General features: G+C 48.5%; 1 protein-coding gene across 1 annotated transcript in view; it reads right to left on the bottom strand.

The window, feature by feature from the left end:
- Tgm6 (transglutaminase 6) overlaps positions 1–13,402 on the bottom strand; it is a 28,960-nt gene that overhangs the window by 4,953 nt on the left and 10,605 nt on the right. The window contains exons 2-10 of the mRNA XM_075962702.1: positions 10,670–10,843; positions 9,914–10,156; positions 9,075–9,193; positions 7,572–7,700; positions 5,039–5,216; positions 4,469–4,607; positions 2,965–3,068; positions 2,655–2,897; positions 1,202–1,543 (exon numbers count right to left, since the gene is read on the bottom strand). Of these exons, the coding sequence (XP_075818817.1) occupies positions 1,202–1,543; positions 2,655–2,897; positions 2,965–3,068; positions 4,469–4,607; positions 5,039–5,216; positions 7,572–7,700; positions 9,075–9,193; positions 9,914–10,156; positions 10,670–10,843 (1,671 nt within the window). The remainder of the gene's footprint in view (positions 1–1,201; positions 1,544–2,654; positions 2,898–2,964; positions 3,069–4,468; positions 4,608–5,038; positions 5,217–7,571; positions 7,701–9,074; positions 9,194–9,913; positions 10,157–10,669; positions 10,844–13,402) is intronic.

The following is a 13,402-nucleotide window of genomic DNA, read 5'->3' as shown; positions in this document are numbered from 1 at the left end:
AGAGTGTCACTCTGTGATTTAGAGTTTGTGACAGGAAAATGACAAAGAGCTAAAATTGCGCGGTGCCTCCTCCGTGCGTTTCTCTGCCTAAATCCTCAAGGTGTCTGTGCAAGGAACTGGTCCAAAGGGATGACGGTGGTTAAACTTCGTCCAGCTGTATCCTTAGAATTCAGACAGTGTGGGAGAAGTGACAGAGACAGACAGATGCCACACACAGACATACACGACACACACATGTGTTTAGAGAATTAGGGAAAGACAGAAATGGGAGACGAAGAGACAGAGACAGAGAGAACGGTGACGCGCAGCTAGGGAGACAGAAAGAGGGACGATGCGTGTGAAGAGTGAGGTAGAGACAGAACGAGAAGGAGAGAGACAGATTAGGAAAAGGAAGGAAGGATAAACAACGAGGGTCCATCTGGGAATTCACACATGAAGCGTGACGTGTTCAAGGCTCATGAAAAACATCCCTGACTGATTAACAGAAAAACAACAAGGCCAGTTAAAATTATTCAAAAAAAAATTTCTACAGGGTATTTCACAGTGAAGTGCCAAGGATGGATGTTGGGCACATGCCCCACATGGGACGAGCCATCACTGTGCAGCCTGGAGATAAACGACTGAGTGCCGAGGGGCTGGGCGCTGGCAGTGCTCTGGGTGTGGAACCCTAGCCCCTCTCCACCCTGGGCAAGGAGGTCCTCTAAGCCTGGCGGCCTGGGTTTGGGTCCTGCCTCCACATGCACCAGGTGTGAACTTGAACTCTGGGCGTGGGTCTCCTCTGAAGGATGGAGCCATTGCTGGTATCTAGGGTGTCTGTGGACTTCAGGAGAGTGACACAGAGCATGTCCTGTGTCTGGTGACATGTTCCCAGCATGTGCTTATTTGGTCTGTAAATAATCACATTGTTTGTGATGACTAGGTGATAAGTCACCTCACCCTCAAGGCCAGTTTGCCACCAGATGACTGCAGACTTGAATTGCCATTCTAGTAAAGTGAACCACAGGGTCATGATTTCCTCCCCTGACCTTCAATTTTCTTATCTGTAGAGTGTGGACAAGAGGCGGGGCACTGACATCAGAGTTTAGAGCTACCCTTCCTGGGGGTGAATGTCAATCTGGGAATCTCCCTCCCTGCTGCTCATCCCCAGTCAACCTGGAAAAGAAGGCTATTGACCAGATCCCACGAGGCCACCTGATCTTACCTTCTTGTGGCCCCAGCTTCACTGTGTGAGATTCACGCAGGATCTCTGCCACTGGCTTGCGGGTATAGAGGATGGTGGCGCCACTCAGATTGACTCGGACCCGCTGGGCCCTGGCGGTGAGGCTGGTCAAGCACAGAGCTAGTTTCAGATCCTGGCCAAGCACCGGTGGTTCCAGCACTTTGAACTTGCCAGTGATGCTGGGTTTGGTGGCCGGTTCCAGGAGGTCATCGAGCCAGACAGCACGCAAACCGGCCCTGCGGATCCGCCTCCTCCTCCCCCAGGGTTCCAAGCTGAGCAGTTTCTTCATAGCTTTGCTGTACACCTGCCTCTCCTTCCGGGACCCTGCAAGGGCATCCTTACATCAGACACAGGCAGCACGCGCTCCCTCAACCCAGGTCCAGACTCTGCTGCTCTGGGCAAACCAACTGCTTGTCACCATTTTGTATTCCCGAGGCTCTTGGAGGGCTCAAACTGGAAGCCTGAGAATCATAGGGAGCCCTTTGCCAAATGCTGGTGTTCGCTCCTCTCTTTTAATAACCTCTACAACAGTTGCTAACACATTAGGTCAGGAAATTTCACATAAAAATGCAGGTTTCCAGCATCTCTGACAACTAGGGGAAAAGAAACTCATTATTGCCATCATTTTTTGGCTGACTTCTTCTCGGGCCAAAAAACACCCCAAGACTCCACATTCTGAATTCCAGAAGTCTCTGCAAATGGCAGATCAGCTCCTCCTCCACCCCAACAGCCTACCCTCACTCACACATAACTCCTGTAACGGCAGGCTTCCCTGGTTTGTGTTCAGGGAGTAGCAGGGATAAAGTCTGATTCCAGTTTGAACCAGATCTTAATCACTTGGTAGCGTTTCTTAACAAGCAGAAATGACTGGCCTTATGAGGTAGATTACCACCCACCCCATCCAGGGATCTACTTCCCTATGGGAAAAGGAGACCTTTAGAGTACAGTGTTGGAGGTGGCAATGAGAATAACATTTACCTGTCTTGTTTTTGTACCCCAACAAGTGCAGGTTCTTCCATAAACCAGGGACTGGGGCTGTGGCAGAGGTCTGGGAGGTGACAGACTCCAGTGGCTGCTACTGCTGTTTTGCACTGTGCCCAGTCCATGTTTCCTGCTTGTGCTATTGCTACCACCTGCTACTGTTCCCGTGATCACTCCCTGTACAATTACTATCCCATTTGCATAGCTCCGCAGTCCTTGGCATATGGCTAATGCATGAGGAAACAGCACTATCATTGCTGTATGTGGGAAAGCTAGCCCAGGAGAGGTGGGAGCAAGCAGAGAAGGCAGATGCCGCAGCACAGCCAACGCAGAACTGCGGTTACGGTTGCCATGCTCACATTCGGAGAGGCTCCGGCTCCAGATTTTCCGTGGGCCTCCTGCAGCCCACAGACCATCGTGGGGAGGCTGATAAAGTCTACTCCATGGCCCTCACCTTCTGGATACTTGTAGAGGCCCGTGATGTCCACACGAGAGTCACTGCCCACTGCCTTGGTACTGATACACCTGCCAATCTTCTTCGTGTCTGAGTACACGCGCTCCCGCCTCTGGTCCTCATGCCATAGCCAGGTGATGTAGTCTGCATTGACCTCGGCAAAGACGAAGGGGCCATCGTGGGCTAGGTGGACATCACCCTCGCGGATGGCGGTGACTGAGGCAGGGCCGCACTGGAACGTGCCTGGGCAGGAGGAGGAGCATGAGCAGCGTGCTACCAAGGGGGTCTGGGTCCACCCAACCATCCCTACCTTCACTCTCCTCTTGAGGCGTGGCATCCAAAACCTGCCAGCCATCGTAGGATGGGCCCAGGTCCTGTCGTGCAAACCAGCTTTCATTCCAGACATGGAAATTCCTGCCAGAGACACATGGGTAAGGCAGCTGTGTGGATGCAGAGGCCCAGAGGACGGAAGTCCTTACTGCAGACCAGCCAGGGCTGCAGCTCATAGACCACCCATCTGCTCTGATGGACACATATTCACATTTGTGTATGTATGCTTGTGTTCACACATACCAACAACCTGCTTCCAAGATACCGGAACTCTAACTGTAGGTAAGACGCTGTCTCTGGTTAGTGTAGTCAGGCTGGTCTGTAATTCCCTACATACACCAGGCTGAACTCAGACTCCAGATCTGCTTTCCTGAGACCCTTAAGGGCTAGAATGACAAGCATGTGTTGCCGTGCCAGGCAAAAAGTCAGGGCATCATAGTCGCAATTGGTGTGTGTGTGTCTTCATGTGTGAGTGTTTATGTGTACACGTGTGTAGTTGTGTATATGTAAATGTATGTGCATGTGTGTATAAGTGTGTGTTTATATGTGTGTGTGTTTCTGTGTTCCTATATCTGCAAGCTTGCACATTTGTGTGTGTTTATGCCCTTGTGTGTATGAGGGCTTGTATGTTGATATATATTTGTATATCTGTGTGCTTGCATGTTTGTGGGGTTTTTTGGGTGTGCTTATGTATCTTCTTACTCGTATGTTGGTGTATGTTTCTATGTGATTGCATGATGTATGTATATGTGTGTCTGAGTGTATTTATGTGCATGCGTGTCTCTGTGTGCAAATGTAAGATGTGCATATGTGTGTATATCCTTGTGTCCATATGTATGTGTTTTATGTTAATGAAGGGGACAGAGAGGAAGACAGGGAGCCTCAAACACTATAGTAAATAGTGTGTAGAAAATGAGGGGCTTGCACCGGAGAATGGCTGCTGGAAATCTGCTCTAGGTAAATGATATCTAGGATGAGGCCTATGTTCTAACAAATTAACCAGAGAAAGACTGAAGGGAATAGTATTCTGGATAGGAGGAACAGTATATACAAAGGTCAGGAGGCAGAAGCTATGCTCGGGAAATGTGTAAGTGTGTTGGGTGTGAGAAACAGGAGGGTAGGTAGGATGCAGGCTGTGCAGACACTGTGCAAGCCCTGGCGAGGAGGTCTTGACTGTTCTCAACTTCCTGTGCTCACAGTGAGAACATGAGATTAGGAACTGTGGTGTTACTTGCACAAGACTACATAGGAAGCAAGCAGCGGAGGGAAACCAGATTCCTGCTTTAACTGGGCCGGTGTAAGGGGGCAGTAAAATCCTTTGGGGAGGCCACTCTCATTGAAAGATACACCAATAAATACCTAGGGCTGGAGGGAGGTAACTGCATCAGGAAGAAAGGTTTGTATGAGGAGAGGAGAGAAGGATCCAGTATTTAGGACTGGACTGGGCAGCTCCTGACCCCGATTCACAGTGGCCCGAGACCTACCACATACTGTCTTCTGTCAGGTCCTCCAAGGTCCGGCCAAAGGTGTCCACATATTTGTCCACACTCAGATTGCCATCAGTGTCATGGGCTGAGTTGAAGTTGGACACCACTCTGGTGGCGATCCCCAGGCACCTGAGGACTGTGGAGCAGAAGGTCAGAGGGAGGTGCCCAGCTCGCTGCAGGCGGCTCTACTTCTCTTGCCTCAGCCCCTAGTCTCTTCGCCGTGGCTCCCCTGTCTCAGAACCCCCAAGCCCTCTGGGGTCTCTCAGAGGACTTTTCTGGAGATACTCCCGTCACCCTCATCTGGGTCGGCAGGCTCTGGATCCACGCAACAATGCCATGTACCTTTCTGAGAGGATTCCAGGACCACGGCACTGACCCATGACACCCAATGAAATGGAGGCAGAAGGAGGATTTATGCCAAATAAACGAACTGTTAGTTTTCTCTCTTCTTTAGCCGGGTTTCCATGTCTTCTTCATTAATGGGAACCGATTGAGACATATGCAAATCTATGCAAACACACGAAGATCAAGGGGCATATGTGCCGATGAGCGCTTCCCTCTCCATACCTGTGCACATGACTCCAGCAAAGACCCAGCACTGGCCATATTTGACTGGCTTGTATCTGCTCTTGAACCACTTCTGCAGGATGGCCACACTGCCACGCCAGTTCAGTGGGCTGGTGCCACCGCCATATTTGCCCTGCCACTGGCCTTGTACCACACCGCGGTCATTGTTGCTGTTCACCTGAGCAGAGAAGGCATGAGTCAATCTCTGGGCGGCCACGCCCACTTTCACTGTAAAATCATTTTCAAACGTCGGGATCCCAAGTCAATGAGTCACACTTTGCCTTTAAGTTGTCTGAAAATGAGAATACTCTGCTTTCTTAAAATACCTCTGTGTGTGTGTGTGTGTGTGTGTATGTGTGTGTGTGTGTGCGTGTGTGTCTAGAATGTAGAGCACATGATTAGCATGCAAGAGTCCTGGGATTTGATCTCAAACACCTCCCCAAACTAAATAAATCCCATTTTTGTACTACTTATAACTCCCAATTATCTTCAATTTGGACAGTCTATTGTCAAAAGTCATTTATGATTTGGGAGCATTTCCTGCTTTAAATAGCCGTTCGTTAGTTAAATTTGGGACTATCAGTGATACTGCAATCATAGTGACAGTCTGGAGCCTGTTGAACACTACTGTGTGTCAGGCACTGTCCCAAGGAGTTTCCGTCTAGAGGGCTAACTTGTTTTAAGTCTACAGTGTAAAGTCTTTTATCCTCCTGTCTCCCCCATTAGAGAAAAGTGAAATGCCAAGGGATTAGGGGACCTGCCCAACTCGATTAGCAAAGGGGTGATCCACGAATTCAGGACTTGGACTTGCAGTCTATGTGGCTGTCACTGGACTGCAGTGTGCCAGCAGGGCTGGGATCCTCTACTGGTGTTGACTCTCTGACCTCCATCATTGCTCTGAGGTCTTGGAGGGAACTGAGGGCATAGGAGAAATACACCTTTACTTTTAGAATCTCATGACATTGACACCTGCACAGGGTCGAGGCTGCCATTAATAACAGACCAGAGGACCAGAAAAGCTGCTGTGAGATGTGTCTCCTAGAAACGATAGGGAAGCTACACCTATGATACCGCAACAGTATGGCGGCCTAAACAGGACGGGAACTAGTATAACCCCCATAGGTATGCTAACATAGAAGGGGGAAGTCTCACAGGGCCCTACCTTTAGACAAAGAACTCTAGACAACTAGGAAATGATGAGACTGGGAGAAATGGTTTCCCCAGGGAGGAGCTCCCTAAGCTGTTATGCAGTAACAAGTGGTCAGTCCTAAAATCATACATACACAAGACACACTAAACAGACTAAGCAGGTTGGGTAGTGATATTTTGTTTCTCATCTAATAAATAAAGATTGCCTGAAGATCAGAGCGCAGAGCTAAGTCACTGATTATCCATAGAGGCCAGGGAATGGTGGCACACACCTTTAATCCCAGCACTCGGGAGACAGAAGCAGACTGATCTCTATGAATTCAAGGCCACCCTGGGTTACACAAGATTGAATCTGTCTAAAAAAGAAACAGAGCTCACACAAAGGTGATCCTAGTACTTGGGATTCCATGCCTGGGCAGAGAGAGGAATATAAGGCCGCAGGAGACAGGAGCTCAGAGCAGTCTGAGGTTTCATAGATAGAGCTTTCAGTTTGAGGTTTTGTGGAGACGAGACAGGATCGTGCCCTTTCGGTGTGAAGATTCAGTAGGGGTAAAAGGTCTCTCTAGTGGCTGGCTCCTTTACTTCTCTGATCCTTCAGCATTTACCCTGATATCTGACTCCAGGTTTTAATTTATTAATAAGACTAATTAGAATTCATGCAACTAGGTTGTATTTGTATATTCAAATATTATACATGTTAGCTTTACATACACACAAACACACACACACACAAACAATGGAAGAAAAAGAGGTCATGCTTCTGAGAGACAGAAAGGGTAATGTTACATCGGAGGGATTGGAGGACAGAAAGGGAAGGGGTATAATAATATAATTGTATTTTAATTAAAGAAGTGAAAAATAGTGGGCTGTCTTCTGGCCTTCTGAGGCATGTGGTCTCTCGCTTGTGACCGGTTAAAGTAGGCACTCCTTCCCTAGAGCAGTGGGGTCTGGGCCTGTACCCTTTTGCCTGAAATGTCCTGAGACTGCTTTGATCACAGAAGTGAGATCACTGGCCAGACCCACCAGCCTGGAGGTCTGGCTGGGAAGTCCAGCAGGCATGACGTGGGCAGCTACCAGCTACCAGAGCTAAAGGCTTGAGATAGATGACTCTAGCCAACAGCCTTGGGGATCCACAGCCATTCAGGAATCCCCAGCAGAAGCATCCAGGAGCTGGGTAAGCCAGTCTCATGGTGTCCTGCCAAATCCTTGACCTACAGAATTGAATGTAACACAGGCTTTGATAGCATGGACTTTGGGTGCGGTTCATCATGGAGCAATACGGAAACCTAGAAGTGACTTGGTGAGATTCTTAGGGTTCAGTGCTGGGGCTAGTTTGGGGTATCCTTGAAGGAAAGCTATGTAAGGACGGTAGTGGCCTCCTTACCATAGCACTGATGATCCTGGTGACATAGACTGGGTCATGGCGGTGGGACACATCGGTGGCCGGGTCATCCTGGTGGCTAGGACTTCGGTCCAGGACGGAGAGGCAGATGTTCAAGATGTCCTCTTCAAACTGCTCCAGAGAAGCTACACTCAGAGGCCAGAGTCTTGCCCACGTCCCAGGCCCTCCCACGGCCCCACATGATCTGCTGCCTGCGTTTGTGTCAGCTGGCGTCAGCTGCCACTGGGGACATTAAAATCCTTCTGCAAAGGGTCATCTGGGAACCAGGAGATCACTTTCCCATGATTCCCCATGATGGTCCTTGAGCTATAGACCTTCCTTACTGACACAATCCTTTGCTTCACATGTTTCATGCATGTTTGGATCAGCTGACAATATTTAAGAACTAGGACCTTTTTTATTCAAATTTTCTCTGACATTCTGAAAGTTTTAACAATGTTGGGTTCCCGTGTAGGAAGAGGCTGTGGCTAAGGACTGTGACTCTCTAGATGGACCCTAAACTGGGTGTCATAAGTGACCAGTCCCTGAGCCCTCAGTGCTTTTGACCCCCAGCCTGTCCTTAGTCGGGCAGTCAAGTCCCATGTGGCACCCAGAGCCTACACAGGAAGAGTCCTTTAGTAGACTCTACACTCCCTTGATTTCTACCCCGAGTTGCTCGGGTGCTCCCCCTCCTGCCCATCTGGGTCTCACCTACCCATGAGGACCCTAACCTAAGCCATATGTGGTTCCTTTTCCCTTCTGAGCTGCCTTTGCTCCATACACCCCCATTTCCTTCCCCCATTGTCACTGGTCTTGTAGCTTCAGTCAGCCCTGTGTGGGTAGGTTCTGTATCCTTGTGTCTGAACTGGATATATGTTTTTTTTTTCCCTTGCCATTCCTTGAACAAGGCAGCATAACTACATAGCATTTCCACTGGTTTGGCGTTAGGAGTGACATAGAGAGAGAGACGGAACACACACAGCTCAGGCTCCACACAAATCTGTCTCTTAGAGAAGGGACTTGAGCATCTGTGGGTTTTGGTGTCTGCAGTGGGTACCAGAACCTGTTCTCCACAGACGTGGAAGGGCTCTCAGAGAACAGACCCAGACCAATAGTGGTAGCATGACTTGGGAACTTGTTTAAAATGCAGGTTCCTAAGCCTGGCCCTACAGCAGCTCTCACGGAACCCAGCTACTTGTGATTATAGGAGATCTCCTATGACTCTGACGCATGCTCTTGCTTGAGAACCACGGATTTAAACTACTTATCTTTCCACACAGAACTGGAGTCTAATTCGAACTGTATCCAAAGCAACTCCCACTTTTCCAAGGGTCCAGGACAGGCCTTGGCACAGGGGTGGTATTTGAGTGAACGAATGAACGCATTCACCTGCCCTTATAGTCAGCCCGCTTGCCCTTCCTAAGGAGGAGGTGGGGAGACAGAAGTCTCCCAGGCTGCCTTACCACCCAGCCCTGGTCCACCCCCTCTGGTTGTGCCCCTGAAGACCTGCCCGTAGTTCCAGCCCTGGGCTCGGATGTGCTTCTCCACGCCTCGGAAGATGATGCCACTGTCGTTAAGTACGTACTCCTGCCTCTCCTCCTCTGAGTCCAGAAACACGTCGTCCTCTGAAAAGCAATCAGCAGGCCCCATGTGGGTGGAGCTTCTTCCCTATTGGCCTGGGAAGGGCTTAACAAGATGAGAGAGCCTGGCGGACGTCTCAGGGAAAGTGGCTTACTGGCTCCTTTCTTCTCTCTACTAAGACACCTTTTCTGAACGTTTCTCCTCCCCGCTCCCGCCCCCAAGCAGGACCTAACCCCTGGAATCCTGATACGGTAGATATCCCACCTTGATGCCAACGGCAACTTTATATTTTCTAAACATTAATGAAGTCCTGATCCTAGCTACCCCCTGCCAAGGCCTTGTCTTGTGACTGTATGTTGCAGGACTAGCCGGATGAACTCCCAGCACATCTACAAGAGTCAGGCACTGTTATTATTCCCACCAAGCAGGTATGGAAACGGCCTCACGGAGGGATGCAGCTTAGAACTGCTCCTCTTCTCCCCCAGCGCACGCATGCGCTTACCCACTTTTGAGCCTCTCCTACTTTTCTCAGGCCTCCTTTGACCCCCTGGATTCTCACATCAGGAGCCCCTGTCTTCCGGCCCTTCTACAAGTTCTGTTTTATGCCTGATAGTGTGGGCCTTCTACCTGGTCCCAGCTCTTGGTTTTTGTCTTCCTATCCCTTAGCTTGCTTCCAAGGCTCCCGTCCCAGCCCCCCTGCAGATAGACCTGCCTCTGAGGATGGTTTCCAGGGGACCCCCGGTCTCAGTTACAGCAGTTCCTACCTGGGCACCAGGGATTGAACAGGAGAATAAACTGGCCCAGTTTGCGATCACTGTGTTTCCGGCGGGAAGAGGCCCTGGCACTGAGCGTGTATCGGCCAATGACTGCGTTGGGAGGGCTCGCGAGGGTGACGGTGACAGAATTCTCCGTCTGTTCCTCTTTTGCAGCTGTCCAGGTGTCCTCCATTTCTAGCTCTGAAGTCTGGAATATGGCTTTGGTGTGGAGAGCCTCAGATGCGTGGGGTCCTGGCAGGGAGGAGAAGGGATCTTAAAGGTGTTGCTTTAAAGAAACAGAACGGGATCGGCCTAGAAGCCCAGAGTTTATACCCCAGATGCTGGAATGTTTTAAAGGGAAAGACGGGGCAAGTCCCTTCCCTGAGGGGGGAGTAGGGGGACAGTGGACCCCTCTCAGCTGCCCTGACTCCCAACTATCCCTTGGGCAAAGAGAAAGTGACAGCTGAGCTCTTATCTGGCTGGAAAAAGAAAGAAGAATTTGGGTTCTGAAAGTAATTGAGTATTTTCCACATCCTTTACGTATAAAGGACTCTGGAAAGGTCACCTCTCCCAGCTGGCTGCTGTGTGTCTGTAGTGTTTTCCGCCTTTCCCTTGGGAACTGCGGTTAGAAGTCCTCGGGACTCAGCCCACTTCCCAGGTTCTTGTCTTTTTCCAAAGCCTGGGCTACTTACTAAAGAATCTCAAATTACTGGTCATAAAATCAGTAGTCTGTGAACCACTAGGGGTATCAGCAAGACCAGTTACCTGTCTCCACAGTGAAGATGAGGGCCTCCTCGCTGTCCAGGGCTCTGCTTAGATTCAGGGTGAGACTGAATAGCTGGCCTCTTCGAACCACCAGCTCTGGGCAAGGGTAATCTTGGGTGTGGTGGGCAGCACCATTTTCTGTACGCTGCCAGTCCACCTTGGTGACTCGGACCCCTGAGCAGGGAGAGGAGAGAAGTGAGGTCAAGCTTCTGAGGCTACTTCATCCATCCCCAGTTCTGTCTTCCATCTGCTTCATCCCGTCAATGCTGGTCCAGTTATTTATGACCATTGGTTTAATTCTGTAAAGTTCTTACGCCTCAAATCCCAGTAGAGGCAGGTGGATCTCTACGAGTTTGAGCCAGCCAGAGCTATATAGTGAGGCCTTGTCCCAAAAAACAAAAACAAAAATAGAAAACAAAAAACAAAACCCCTAGCCCCAAATGAACTAACAAAACAAGCAAAAAACTCATACAAACAAAATGCAAAAATATGAAAGTTGAAGCTAGAAAGCAGTTTCTTGTTCAGATTCACCTGAGAATATGGATGTACTACCTCAACCTTTTTTTTTAATTGTCTGGAGATCTGTGAATAGCTAAGAAAGTGACAAGAAAATTGATTATAGAGTTAAAATGAATTTGAGCAAGTAGGCTAATTCCTATCTACAGAAAGACCAATGCTGAGGATTGGTGACATATTTTGCATCAGCTTGGTGTCTGGGTGCTGAGATAGACTTGTGAACAGAAAGACATGGTGTGGTCTTCAGTGATGGCACGATGAAGCTCAGTGCTCATGGGCAGGGCCTCTGAGTCAGCTACAGTGGCCAGAGCTTGACTTGACCATCTATTGGATGAGCTACTTTCTTTTCAAGCTTTCTTTATCTTCATTTCCAGTAGAATGGGACTAATGATGCCATCGGGGAGGTTGTAAGGACAACTTCTTGTCATTTAAGTCACCCAAAACACGAGAAATAAATGTTCATCATTATGTTCCAAATGAGCAGGTGCATCACCTGAACAGCTGAGTCCACTCTGGGCTAATTACTGTTTGGATACCCTCTGTCAGGAGCACAAGGGCTGAAAGGACAATGACGGAAGGACCTGATGAAGTCTACAGAGTGACAACAAAGATCTCCTTGGGAAGGTGGCATTAGGGCTAAGTCTTCAATTGGTGGGCCTGTCCAGGGGAGAGAAGAAGGATGAGTCTGGCCTTAATCCCAGAATCCTGACACTTTGTCTATTTGAGTCCTGTAGTTTCGGTATTGCCTGTTATACTGGGTACTGGGGACCCTACAGTCTACAGTGCTTCTGACATTTGAGGAAGCTGCTGTGAGGGTAGATTGTTACCAGCGACAGACTACCAAAACTTGGAGGGAGACAAGGAATGGACTGTGGTACTCAGATATCCATGGGTACTGTTGTACTAGTCCATTGCTTCTTGTATCTCCCCACCCCTGCTTCTTGTCTACCACAAGGGGAACAGTCCTCTTCTGCCACACATTCTTGTCACCAAGTTGTTATGGTCAGGCATGGGTAGGGCCAAACTGAATCTTCTGAAACATGAACTAAAAATAAACCCTCCCTCCCGTAGGTCAGATATTTGGTTAATTTAATAATACACACATTGTTGGAGCTTTCCAAAATGTTCTGCCATGAATAGTGGCACTGCTTGAGTTGAATTTGGCCTCCACCACACCCCACAAGAGTAAGTCTGCATTTGTAGCTAATAACTCCATGGTACTTTACATGTTGCCTGACCAGAATGCCTTGTATTCTGATAAAGCTGTGATAAGCATTCATATAATTAGCTATATTGAACTAAAATCTGCTGCGGAATAATCCTTCTGCACACTGTGAAGATGAGTTGCTCTCATTGTTAATAAAAAACTGGCCAATGGCTAGGCAGTATTTTCGGGGAAGAGAGAATGCTGGGAAGAAGGGCAGAGTCTTAGGAGTTATGAGGAGATGCCATAAAACACAGAGCGAACAGGATGGGAAGTATGTACATGAGGTAAACCAGCCTTGGGGCAGCACATAGATGAATAGAAATGGGTTAATTTAAGTTATAAGAGTTAGCTAAAAATGAGCCTAAGCTATTGGCTGAGCATTTATAATTATTAAGTCTCTGTGTGGTTATTTGGTGACTGGCTGGCAGGACAGAGAGGATCAGCAATCTATATGGAAAAGTCTGTCTACAAAAATTGATTTCTTATTTACCTTTTACAGTACAAGTAGAATATAATAATTGTGAAATGATAAATGGAGCTAGTAATATACATCAAATTAGTTTCAAGAAATTAGTGATAAGAAAACTGATGTATTAGAAATCTATTGCTGTTTAATCAATTTGCTTACCTCAGAGTTTGGCTGAGGGAAGCCAGAATTGCTACACTCATGCTGTGTGCTAGTTTCTTTGTCAGCTTGACACAAACTATAGTTAAGTGGGAAAATAGAACCTCAGTCAAATAATTGCCTTCATCAGATTGGCCTATGGGACATCTTCTTGATTGTTAATTGGTGTAGGAGGGCCTATCCCACTCTGGTTAGTGCCATCCTTAGGCAGGTGGGTCTGGGCTGTATAAGAAAGGTAACCAAGCAAGCCTGGGCGAGCAAGCCGGTCAGCGGCATTCCTCTCTCTTCCTCAGTTCCTGCCTCCAGGTTCTTGCCTTGAGCTCCTGCTCTGGTTTCCCTTGATGATGGACTATGACCTGGAAGAGGAAGCTAAACAAACCATTTC

This window comes from Microtus pennsylvanicus, chromosome 2 (assembly GCF_037038515.1).
Source record: "Microtus pennsylvanicus isolate mMicPen1 chromosome 2, mMicPen1.hap1, whole genome shotgun sequence".
Classification (NCBI taxonomy): domain Eukaryota; kingdom Metazoa; phylum Chordata; class Mammalia; order Rodentia; family Cricetidae; genus Microtus; species Microtus pennsylvanicus.
Note: the sequence above shows the minus strand (reverse complement) of the source record. Positions and strands in the feature narration are given on the sequence as shown.